The 12,574-nt window shown below is 35.5% G+C and overlaps 2 protein-coding genes across 2 annotated transcripts; one reads left to right on the top strand and one right to left on the bottom strand.

Annotated features, from left to right (window-relative positions):
* The first annotated feature begins 2,774 nt into the window (after positions 1-2,774).
* LOC113765012 (probable 2-oxoglutarate-dependent dioxygenase AOP1) lies at positions 2,775-7,324 on the top strand. The gene is made up of 3 exons (XM_027309064.1): positions 2,775-3,382; positions 5,131-5,452; positions 6,828-7,324. The coding sequence occupies exons 1-3, from the start codon at positions 3,003-3,005 to the stop codon at positions 7,068-7,070; spliced, it is 945 nt and encodes a 314-aa protein (XP_027164865.1). The 5' UTR covers positions 2,775-3,002; the 3' UTR covers positions 7,071-7,324.
* Positions 7,325-8,131: 807 nt separating this feature from the next.
* Positions 8,132-12,033, bottom strand: LOC113765528 (gelsolin-related protein of 125 kDa). Its single transcript, XM_027309747.1, has 2 exons — positions 11,554-12,033; positions 8,132-8,617 (listed from the first exon to the last, which is right to left on the bottom strand). Exons 1-2 carry the CDS (start codon positions 11,971-11,973, stop codon positions 8,447-8,449), a joined length of 591 nt encoding a protein of 196 aa, XP_027165548.1. The 5' UTR covers positions 11,974-12,033; the 3' UTR covers positions 8,132-8,446.
* Between the last annotated feature and the right edge of the window lie 541 nt (positions 12,034-12,574).

Here is a 12,574-nt window from a genome sequence, read left to right as displayed (position 1 = left end):
TCTTCCCGTTTTAAATGTACATGCTTCCTGCCATCTGAGAGATCCACACCTTGACACTCAACAAAATTGATCAGAGTTTAGACAGCTGAATCTTCTACAAACTCATGTTGCGGGAGTTGCTCCAGCTTGCTCATGCATGCATGAAAGTTTCTTCATTTGTGTCAGCTCCTAATCAGTAGAGAAAAAAAGGAAGAGCTCAGCAGCCTTTTTCCTTTGAGGATATCCTGAAATTTCTCATAGGTCGTAGAACTGTTACCTATGCAAGATTCTAGGACTTTTGATCTCAAATTACTACTTTTTTCCGTGAACGGTAAGAACACACACCGAACTAATTTAGACAAATGCAGGAGTTAATCGAAAAGCCGGCCTGAAAGCAATCTAAGGGAGACCTACAAAGAACTACTGTTCAGCCAATTGGTGACAGAACAGGGTCCCTGTGGACCTTAAACCCTGAGTAAAGATCCCATGATCTTTCGATGTGGTATAGGAAGCCCTAACCCCCCCTTCCCGGCGCACACCCTCACTAGAGACTGGTTTGTTTTTTCTGTAAACGGTAAGAACACACACACCCAACTAATTTAGACAACGCATGAGTTAATCGAAAAGCCGGTCTGAAAGCAATTTAAAGAGGACCCACAAAGAACCACTGTTCAGCCAATTGGTGACAGAACATGGTCCCTGTGAACTTTAAACCCAGAGTAAAGACCCCACGATCTTTTGATGTGGGATAGGAAGGATCTCAAATTACTGCTGCTTTTCTCTCTTTTTTTTTTTTGTTTTAAGGATAAAATGATGGAGCTTTAATATGTCTGGCATGCCTGAAAAAATGGTCCATATATCTTAGGATTAGACAACTGTGCGCCTGTTAAAAGAGTTTTGAGGAACTTAAGAAGTACGTGTGTGTTCACATGCATGGAAGTGTTTTTAGTATGTGAAATTATGTTTATATACGTGAAAATGAGCTTATGTGTGTCAAAAAAATCATTTTGTGGGTGTAAATATGTATGACGGTGTATTATGTATCAAAATAAATAAAAGGGTAAAATATTACAATCAACCCTCTTGTGGTTTACATAAAGGTCAAGAGATCTCATTATTATTATTTGAAAACACCCAAAAGACCGCTTGATGATTTGGGCTAATTTGGGAGAAGGACAGAAACCATCTAAATTACGGAAGCATGTAAAATTCTTATACTAACCTTGTTTTCAAACTATACCAAAAGTTGGTTAAGGAGTCAATTAAAATTTTAATAACTTTCTTGAATCCATTAAGAATAAAGTAAAATGTAGGGCTTAATTAAAATTTTAAAAACTTGTTCATCTTCTGATTCTTCTCCATCATCAAAAGCAGCTTCTATTTTTTTTTCATTTGTTTTTCTGTTTTACATATTTTTTTCTTATTTTCGTTTGAATTAGTTGTTTTTGGAATGTTTTTGAAATATTTTACTGTTGTATCGTGTATGAAAAATTTTCACTACAAATTTTTCTTTGAAATATTTAATATATTGTTTGAATAATATATTTTTTGAGTTATTTGTATTTGTATAATTTTAAAAAACATATTTTTGAAAAATAAGCTAATCCAAACGGATTCATTCGATCTAGCGGACACCAGCTTCCATCATGGTCATCCCATCTTCATCATTGAATCGTCACCATCTTCATCAGCCATCTCCACCACCGCCTCCCTAGGTCATCTTCGTCATTTTTACCATCATCATGTGTTTTTTGTGTTAAATTGATGCTATAAATTCAATCTATGGCTCCTAAGGATGATTTTAGTATCAATTTTACTAAATTTAGTGGTAATCTAGTGGAAATAGAGGACTAGACCTATTTTGATTGTAGGCTTTTTGAACTACTTTCTGGCCATTTTCAGCCAAGTTGGTTGCCATAATTCAGATCTACGTCAAAAATAGAATTTGAATTGAGGAATTTGTGAAGTTTTGATCTAACAGTGATGGAAGCGGTGGCGCCAGGAGGTTGACGGTGGTGACAGTTGGTGGCTCATGGCGGCAGCATCTCCATTATTGCATCTTGGATTGTTACATGGATTAGATTGGGAGCAAAAATGAAAATTAAAACTAAAAAGATAAAAGAAGAAAAAGGAAAGATAATGTTCTGGTCCGTAAGTAGGAGAAAGGGAAAGAAAAAAAAAGACAAAAGAAAAAGAGAGAAGGAAGAGAAAGAAAAGAAAAGAAAAGGAAAGTAAAATAAAGGGGAAAGAAAATGCACGTTTCTGACTCCCGGTTTCAATTCAAAGCAAGAGAGAAGGAAAGCAAAAGAAATAATAAAAGAAAAAGGAAAGAAAACAAAAGAGGGTATTTTCGGATGAAAAGTTCCAACTTTTAAACAAAACATATTGCAATGGACAATCATATTTACGTATTAGGCGAGTGTGTTTCACTTTTCGTATTTTTCGTCCAAATTTCAATTTAGTCCAAAATATAAGATATATTAATAGGTGTTTTCGAATATTAAGAAGGTTTCTTAATCATTATGTAAATTACAAGGGAATTTACTATATTTTATCCTAAATAAAAGAATAAGTTAGATCATGACCCAAATATGAGCATCAACCCATAAAGATTCTTAAGATTTTTGTGGGATGACAAATCAAGAATTCGGCCCTTACGTCTCTTATCAATTGATACGTAGCTTTTTGAAATCCAGCATCCCTTCTAGTTCCCAATGATCTAATTGGATCTATCCTTCTTTCGTAGCGTGGAAATATGAGTGGTGTAGGTATAAATGGTTGAAAACTCAACACGAACCAGCCAAAAAATCGCTCAACTCGTCCAATTTTCCGGTCTACTTGCCAGTTGTATAACAAGACTTTCGTATTTTTTCTTTGAAAGGTGCAGTTCAAAGAAACGTATTCAACCGGCTAAGGAACTTATTCAACAAGTCTTTGTCAGCAATAATTCAGCTGTTAAACTACTTTCCCTTTTGCCATTTTTAATCTGCAACAACTAAGATACACTGCTCAAGGCCGAAGTTATGGCCACCCAAACTCCAAGCCTTCCTCGCATAGATTTTAGCAGTGAAAACTCAGAACCTGGCACGAGTTCTTGGCTATCCACAAGCAAGCAGGTCAAGGATGCACTTGAGAATCATGGGTTTTTTCTGGTAACTTACGCCAAAATTTCTTCAGAAGTCAAGAATGCATTTATCTTAGCAATGAAGGAGTTCCACGATCTCCCCGAGGAGCAAAAAAGTCGGTTCACTTCAGATAAGCCTTATTTGGGTTATTTAAGGCAAGCTCGTGATGGTAAGCCTCCTATTCTTGAACTTGCAGCCATCGGAGATCCAACTAGTATACAAGCTGTTGAAGGTTTCACAAATCTCTTTCGCTCCTCTGGGAAGAAGGACCATTTAAGGTACAACTTAAAACTTTTTTTTGGGATGAAATACATTTTACTTCCCTGTGATTTAGAGATTTTTCATGTAATTTCTATAATTTCAAAAGTTATATATAACCGTTCTCATAGTTTGGATTAATGTGTCAAATTTATAAAAAAATCCTCCATAACGAAATTCAAGAAAATGTCAAGAATATCCTTCTTTAAAAATTAAAATGACTAAAATGATCAACATGCATAATCGTAATATATACGGTACTTTAACGTCTTATGATTTTGTATTTTACTAGATAATCTTCTTAAAGTTTATTTTTTATCACATAATCCCTTTTGTGGTTTTTAAAATATATACATAAATCCCTGTAGTTGTTTGATAATTTTTAACTTTACAAAGGAGTACTTTTGATATTATGGTTGAATTTGTTATGGAATGCAAATGCCGTAATTTTGATACTTTAATTCAAACTATGAGGCGGTTATATATAGTTTTTTAAACCGCAAGAGGATTATGCGAAAAAATGCTAAATCACATGGAAGTAAAGTGTATTTTATCTTCTTTTTTTTTGGTACTTCATCATGCTTGAGTAAAATAATTTAGCTAAACACACACATCCACACATACTAAAATATATATAGTAATGGAAAAAGTTGTTGTACTTGTGGACTTAGAAAAAAAAAATCAATGTAATCGGAAAGGTTATAAACATAAGCGACGTATATGAAATTAGAAGAAGGTAAATGTAATTTTTATAAGGGATAAGTGCCAGATCCTCCGTTGAGGTTTTTGACAATTTAACTTGTTAAGCATGTGGTTTACATTATTACATGCTAAAATGCTAAATGTTGTCTCTCCAATTTAACTTGTCTCTCCTGTTTTGAGTTCATACAAAATGCTAAAATCTATTTTTTACTGCCAAATTATCCTCGAATGGCTATGAAAAATTGATAAAACAATTCAAATGCAAAAGGGTGTGACTTAAAAAAGTAGGGAAAAAAGTTGAATTTGAAAGGATGGAAAGAGTTATGAAGCTATGAGAAAGTTGTGAAGAGAATTAAATGTGTAAGTCTTGATGCTTGGAAACACGTAGGCCCAAAGAAACAAGAACAATAAATTTGACTTTTAAAAAGCGATAGCAAAAAATTAAATTTAGAAAACTTTATCCTCATAAGCAATAATGAAACGTTGGTCAAATGATCCCGTTTCTTTGCATCAAATGAATGTCCTTGCATGCCCAAGAAGGTTTTGGTAAGTAGTACTTCCGAGCATCAACATTTAGAATTTTAATTCTCCTACTTCATCAAAGAATTTTACAACGTGCCCTAATAAACTCTCAAGATCATCTCTTTTTCTTTTTCCCATGCGTTTCAAGTTCTTGCTTTTTTTTTTTTTTAAAAAAAACTTTAAATTTGTTATATTAGTTTGTAATTAGTAATTTAAGTGATAATTTAGAAAAGTCAATAATGGCTTCTAGCATTTTACATGATTTTTTTTTCTATTATAGATGATGGGTTGTATTGGTTACATTAAAATTAAACCGATAAAACTCAACATAGGAGTGGCCAATGCTGCATTGAAAACTCCAGGGGTTCCAACTGACATTATCAAAATTCTCAGGAGAGGATTATGAAATTATCCCTTTGAAAAGGCAAAAGAAAAGAGTCCCCACATTTATGATAAATCTCATTAAAATGTCATTGTAGTAACATAGTTTTCTCTTCTTTTTTTTTTATTTTTTTATTTTGTGTGCTTTCAAATTAACGATCAGGGAAATCATCCTTTCCTACACAAAGCAAGTGGCAGAACTGCATGAACTGATACTCAAAATGGTACTTGAAGGCTATGGTGTTGAGAAATACTACGAATCTCTCAAAGAATCATTGGCTTATATATGTCGAGTAAACAAATATAGAGCAACAGAGCCGAATGAAAGAGATGTAGCTGTGGTTCCTCATACAGACTCGAGTTTCATGACCATACTTGATCAAAATGAAGTCAATGGTTTGGAGGTCAAGTCCAAGGATGGAAGTTGGGTTCCGGTTGATTTTCCTCCCTCATCCTTCGCCCTGGTTGCTGGTGATGGATTATTGGTAGGCTGCATTTTCCAAGTATTTATTAATTTGATGAATGCATTTATGATTGATCTCTTCTCACATTTTGGTAGGATTAGGATTCTTAATTTGTTTACGTAGTGGAATTGGTTAATGGCTCAGTTTCTTAGTATTAAATGCTACTCCCACCCACCTTCCCGAAAAGATTGTCACTTTTCTTTCTTTTTTTTCGATAGTCGGTAACAGTCTATTCTAGATCTACTCTTATTCTTACTCTAACTTATTCTATGAGGGATCAAACTGGACCTATAGAGAGACCGATGGGAATTGAACCACCGTCGGACCAAACAAATGTACTAGACACCCGTTTAGATTTAAAAAGCCACTACTGTGGTATTTGGTGGGAGGTAACCTCCCACCCCACCAACCTTAAAGGCTTGATGGTGGCCACCAGCTCAAAGCCAAAGGCTGGTGGTTTGGTTGTCACTTTTCAGGATAAGTGCTTTTTTATTGACAATGAAGACAATTTGGTCAAATTTTGGACTACTTTTCCTATACTATGCCCTCACAAAGCGCACTCACTAGCAGAGAAATGTCTTGGAAGTGAGCATGTGTGGGTCAGTTTGTTTGGTTTGTTTCAAGAATGTACGTATGATATGACTCCAGTCACTCAGCCATGCATGTAGATAACGTATCCTCCAGATTGAGTGGTGTATCTCACACACTAACCATTGACTGCTTTTAATGTTTCACTGACTAGTGAATTAAAGGTTTGAGGGCTCAAAGTTTTTTAACTAGTAAGATAAGATAACTTTTGTCAGGTAGAGAAGGGAAAAGATTGGAATTTGGTGAGAAATACTTTTTCATTTTAGGTAAATGGCAATAGATTTGAGACACTTTTAATGGAACAACAGATGGAGCTAGTATAAGTGGAAGATTGATAATTATGGTAAAATACCATCTCCCTAACCAACGCCTTGGGTGGTTGGCCACCAAAGAATTTATGTCTCCAAAAGTCAAGAATGTAAATCTTACTTTTCGTTACTTTGCCATTAACATATGATTTTTCCAAATCCATATGGGTGCTTAGTGCGTCCGCCTAATCCGAAGATGGTTCAGCTTTCGTCGATTTTCCGTGGTCCAATTGATTCTCCTTAAAATAGATTAGAATAGGAGTAGGAATAGAAGCAGAGTGGATATTGCTGATTGATAAAAATAAAATTAAAATTAAAATACCATCTCTCATTTCATGATGTTTTATCTTTTGATTGTCAGTTCCTCAGTTACTTGTGCAATTATTTTTGCAACTATTTTCTGATGATAACTAACTCCGTTTGGCCTGACTTTTGAAAGCATAAAAAAAAATATATATATTTATATATTAGAGTGTGTGAGATATTTTTTCTTTCCACAGGCATGGAGCAATGGTAGGATACGCCCTAAGGTTCATCGAGTCATTATGCCAGCAGAAGAGCCAAGATACTCGATTGGATTATTTTGCTACACGCATGGGATAGTGGAAGCACCAAAAGAGCTAGTTGATGAGCAACATCCTTTACTGTTCAAGCCATTCAATCATTTTGAATTGGTTTCTTTAACCCACACAAAAAAGTTATACCTAATTGAAGACAGGCTCAAAGTTCTTTATGGCGTTTAAGTAAAATATTTGCACATCCCAAGTGTTGCAGGTGGATGCATTACCTAATTTACAAGACTTAAGTTGGTGTCCTCAAATAAGGATAGTCTCATTCTGCTATGGCTGTCAAGTTTGTAAACTTTATGTGATTTCAGTTCGTAATTATGTTTTACAGTGCTTTGAGTCTCTGTTATCTTGATATACATAACTAGTTGGGCAAGCAGGGCTTGTTTTTTGAAGTCAAGAGTTCCATTAGGAAGATGTTTCAGTACTAATTGTTGGATCAAGTTAGTTTATCTGCTAGAGTTGTGTGGTTTTATAGAATGGGAACCAATTAATCCAACACTGCGAAATGCAGCAACGGTGAGTCCTAAAGGTTCTTGAACCACATTTAAACAGCAAATGGCTATCCGACGAACAGAACATAACGAGTCTTTGGAGATTACAGGAATTGGGCACTGGTAAGAAACCTCGAAAACGGGAGGAGGGGTGGAAAGTGAGGAAGAAAGGGTGTGGCAATAGAAGCAACTTCCGAAATGAAGGGGACTAAATAGAAACAAGAGAGATCCACCGAAGAAGATCCTCCTCCTTCCCTTCTTTCAGACTAAAAAGAGGATACGAACAAAATCGATGAAACGGAAGAAATCCGAGTGAATGGAAAGAAAAAAAACAAAGGATGAATTCCACTTTCATTTCACAGATACAGGCTATAACAATATGTCATTTTTTGATTATGAGAATTCTTATCGGAATATGAATGAGAATCAAGAAAATTTGAAATTAAAAGATAAAAGAGCTGCTAAAAGAAAGGAACTCTTCCGCTTTGAAAAAACTCTTGTAACTACCCTATTTGTACGCTGGAAAACTTTCACCTTACAGTTGAACATGAAATTGAGCAATCCCAGCCGAGAACATGAGTTGAGATTTTCCTTGTTCTATATATTATTGACGCACCACCAAGTCAGAAATGGTTATGCCAGTCATGTAATCTTTTTTGGTCAACTTTTTAAGTAAATAGATTCCATGTTCTGGACCAAAAAAGAAAAAGGTAAAAAGATTCCATGTCCTTAGGGGCCAAAAAAAAAAAAAGGGAAAAAGTTTCTCATACTGAACTCAGTTTTATCTAAATTCATTTGACCTTATGAGCTATATCCAAGTTTTCTATTACAAAGACTTGACTCATTTGAAGCTCTTCTTGACAGAACTTCCTACAAAGGGAGTTTCACTGCCAGTATACCATTTAATCCAATAAAGGGAGTCACAGATACAATTAAAAGATAATATGAAAATTGCAGACATAGCATCAAGAACTCATCATCCTTGTCCTTGTGCTGTCCAAAAGTTATAGAGAGAGAGAGAGATCTCCTCAAGAAGCATTGCGAGTTGACTTTGATACCCTATAGGGGAGTACCATCAACAATAGCCTCGAGGATCTTCTTCTCCAAATCAGCTTCATTAATCCATACTGAACTTTGTCGACGAAGAAGCTCATTCTTCTCCTCCTCCTTTTCCTCAACTTGTTTTGTTCTCATTCTCCAGTACTCAAGCTTCTGAGCTCTTTCTTTCAACTGCAGCAATGATATACGGAACGTCAGGGACAATATAAAGATATATATCCTACATGAACCAATTCGTATAAAGCAAACCACAACGTTCAATTTCATACAAACTGGTATTACTAGGGGGGCTTTTACATTAAGCTAGACCATAACGAACGAGGTTGTCAAATGCTCTGCAACTTCGCATAAGGAGAACAAAATAAATAAATAAATAAAGAACAAAGTGTAATCATTAATGCCTCCACAATAAAGCAATCTAAGCATCAATAAATCATTAATGCTTTTCTTAACATTAATACCATTAACATAAACAAATGCATAATGGAATCATAGTCAAGTGGAGATGCCTCTACAATAAAGCAATTTAAGCATCAATAAATCATTAATGCTTTTCTTAACATTACTACCATTAGCATACAAATATGTAACATGCATGTCAGATTTTTACTGCTGCTATCAGTGTACATGAACTCTACATGGAAATAACTCTCACTAAACAAATTCTGGCTTTATCTTTACATGAAATCCATTTCCCTAAACTAGTATTACGAGGTCCTGTATCAATTAACTGCGCTGTGCAGTCTTATGAAAAAACAAGCAACAAACAAATTTTCCAAGAAAAAAGAAAAGCAACAGATGATGTCTCAGTGGAAAACCAGACACTGATTCCATTAACTTATTACAGAAGCTCAACATATGTACACATTTTATCTTCAAAATAGTTTTCCTAATGCAAGAGAATCACTTCTGCACAGCACACTGCAGCAGTATCAGTACATGTTCTTTGTACCTTCTAGTTGTGTGATAATCTCAAAAAACTTTTTATTATCAGTCTCCAGTCCTATCCTGGCCTCCCCACTTCTCCACTTCTTACTTGGTCTATTTTTGGTTTCATCTTATTTCCTTGCTAAAAGGCAAATAACTTTATTCAATCCTAGAAAAATTTTTTTGCCATAAATGATGCACTAGCTCCAAGTTTGTTCAGATGCAAATTTAGACAGATTTTATCATTCCAAACTGTTTACAGGTCAAGGACCTTCTCTACGCATTCTGGGACACGAACTTCAACCTCAATTCCCCCTTCCACCTCCCCTTCTGGAACAAAAATTAAAACAGAAAAAGAAATCAGACAAAACATGGAGCTAGGAATGAACATCACGAATTAAATGGAAGGGAATAGTATCAAAAACCATTCACACTCTTATGTTCCTTGAGGTAATGTCTGATGAGAATGGTCCATGGAATTTGTAAAAAAAAAAAAAGCATACTTATTGGCAACCAAGACTTTTAATGGCAACCAATGTGGGAACCCAAATTGACCGTAAGAAGGAAAGTTGAAACATAGCAACCACTCAGATTATAAGGATACCCTCAACCTTCAAAGCTCAATAAATAAAGCCAAAATCACACAGTTAAGAAAGGACAATTAACCAAAAGGCATGCCATTCAGTACCGTGGAAACCTCTCTTTGGACCAAAAGCTTTACTTAAGCAATATATTCCTGATCTTGGGTCTCCAGAGAGTTGTCTTCTTCATATTCATAGATGAACTGCTACATCATCAAATTACTCCTAGCAATCAATACTGCCTGTGTCTCCAAACCCAGTTCATTTGGTACCGACACTAGCTAGGTGACCCTGATTCCCCTAGTTCGACCCTCAACCCCCTCCTTTACCCTTACCCTTTGTAAGGCGTGAAGTCTCCCTTAAACCCACCTGTAAACAATAGTGTCTTTATCACTCTTCACCGCTTAATTCCAGGTTTTGATTACGTGCTGTTACTTTAACCATATACATTGGCAGAAATTTGACGCCATACATTTACCACGTGACTGCAACATAAAAGATAATACAAAATTATTACAACCTATTGATATCAACTCCATTACCATGTAACCTGTATGTCTGCACAATAGCAAACTAACCTGAATTTCAAGAAAATACTAGTTCTCTTTCTTATGGGGAAAAAAAGAAGCAACTTTTCAGGATCCCTGACAGTAACATGACTGAAAGTAAAGTGAAGTTCAATCTTGAAAGGTCAACTTTACTCTAAAACTTCTGTAGGATCCTTTTGATCATAAGAGAAAAACACCAAAACTCACATACTACGGAAGGCTATTGCTGTAGAGCGATGCATGGTTTGGTTCAACTGGGTTTGGCCTCCAAGTCATACTTTCATGTAAGTGGTAACAAAGAAGCATCGGCAAGAACTTCATTTCATCTCAGATAATCACTCAATCAAAAGCTCTTCACAGACCTGTTCCTCTTCTTCTACATCCATTTTAGTTTTCTACCAAGACAAGTAAATGTGTACAGCACTTTAAAGCCCATTCTAGCTCCATAAATCAGCTTGTTCACAGTAGTTAATCATAGGTTCAACTTCAAATCCACAACACAAGAAAAAAAATTTTTGGCTGGAACCTTGAGAATTATTTCACATCAATAAACATCTTCTTTATTGTAAATTTCAATAACGAAACATAATGAGTGGTATTTTCTTGGTAGTTAGGCCTCAACTTTAACAGAAACTTTTGGACAAGAAGGCAACTATTTTCACAGAATTCCCAAGATCATCTTTCCTATGTCCTTTACTCAGTGATTCTTCAACGTATATACATTTCTTGACTAACAATATTTCAAAACTACAAGCACACATATTCCAATTAGGCCATGCACCCATAGGATTCATGATTCAGAACAATCAGAGCCTTGCTTGTTATTTACTAATCAAATATATCATCAAATTGTTCAAGATTATCACTTATTCAGAAAAAGATTCGTCCTTCAAAACTCATGTCCTAACACTCAAACAGCTATTGTGTGATTTTATAGGAAAACTACAAACGCATCAGTATCAACATTTTACCATAAACTTTAAACCAAGTAAACGGAAAAGAGAGAATGAACTGAACCAAAGGAGGACAAAACAGTAAATTGACAACATACTAGGGTTTGTCGGAACTCCTCCTCGGCAACTTCTCTTTCTTTCGCCTTGGCCTTCTTCTCGGCCTCTTTCGCCGCTTTCCTCTGTTCACTTGCGATCCTCAATGCCTCTTTCTTCGCTTCGTCCTTCTTAAGCTTTTCGAGCTTCTGAAATTCCATTTCGCGAATGTACTCTTTGCGGACGGCTTTGACCTTCTTCCCATACTCCCGCCGCAACATCGCGAGCTTCGCCTGAGCTTCTTTGGGGTCCTTTGGGGCTTTCCATGAGCTGAGGTACTTGTCTGGCGGGAGAAACTCGTGATTACGCTGGTGATCGATGTGGTGAGTGGTGGTAGTGGAGAAGGCGTTGCGAAGGTGGAAGAGAGGGTTTAATGACGCTGCCGGGGGTGGTGCGCGGCGGAGGAGGTGGCGAGATAAGGACATTTTATTTTTTCTGTTTAGCCTTCAAATTTGAGAAGGGGAGGGTTCTACTTCTAGCTGGGGTTTATCATTCCGGCTTCGCGTGCAAGGTACTGTTTGGGAGTCCAACCAACAATTTGACTTATATATATATTAGTCTTTTACTTAAACACAACTTTTCTTCTTGAAAATACAAACGAAGTTGGAGATACAAAGTTTTTTTTCTAATACAACACTAGAAAGATTTTAAATTCTCAAGAGAAAAAATTCGATAATGTCTCCTCTTGTTTAGAGTTTTCGTATAAATTTTCACATAAATTTTTTGATGTTTCATTGAAAAGATGCTACTTTATTATTGTAGATGTGGTGAATTTTGGATTAGTTATTTTTTGAGGTGTTTTTTAAAAATATATATATAGTCTTTTACTTAAACACAACTTTTCTTCTTGAAAATACAAACGAAGTTGGAGATACGAAGTTTTTTTCTAATACAACACTAGAAAGATTTTAAATTCTTAAGAGAAAAAATTCGATAATGTCTCCTCTTGTTTAGAGTTTTCGTATAAATTTTCACATAAATTTTTTAATGTTTCATTGAAAAGATGCTACTTTATTATTGTAGATG

The sequence above is a fragment of the Coffea eugenioides genome, chromosome 3, assembly GCF_003713205.1.
Source record: "Coffea eugenioides isolate CCC68of chromosome 3, Ceug_1.0, whole genome shotgun sequence".
In the NCBI taxonomy this organism is placed as follows: Eukaryota; Viridiplantae; Streptophyta; class Magnoliopsida; order Gentianales; family Rubiaceae; genus Coffea; species Coffea eugenioides.
This window is presented reverse-complemented; position numbering and strand designations above follow the sequence as displayed.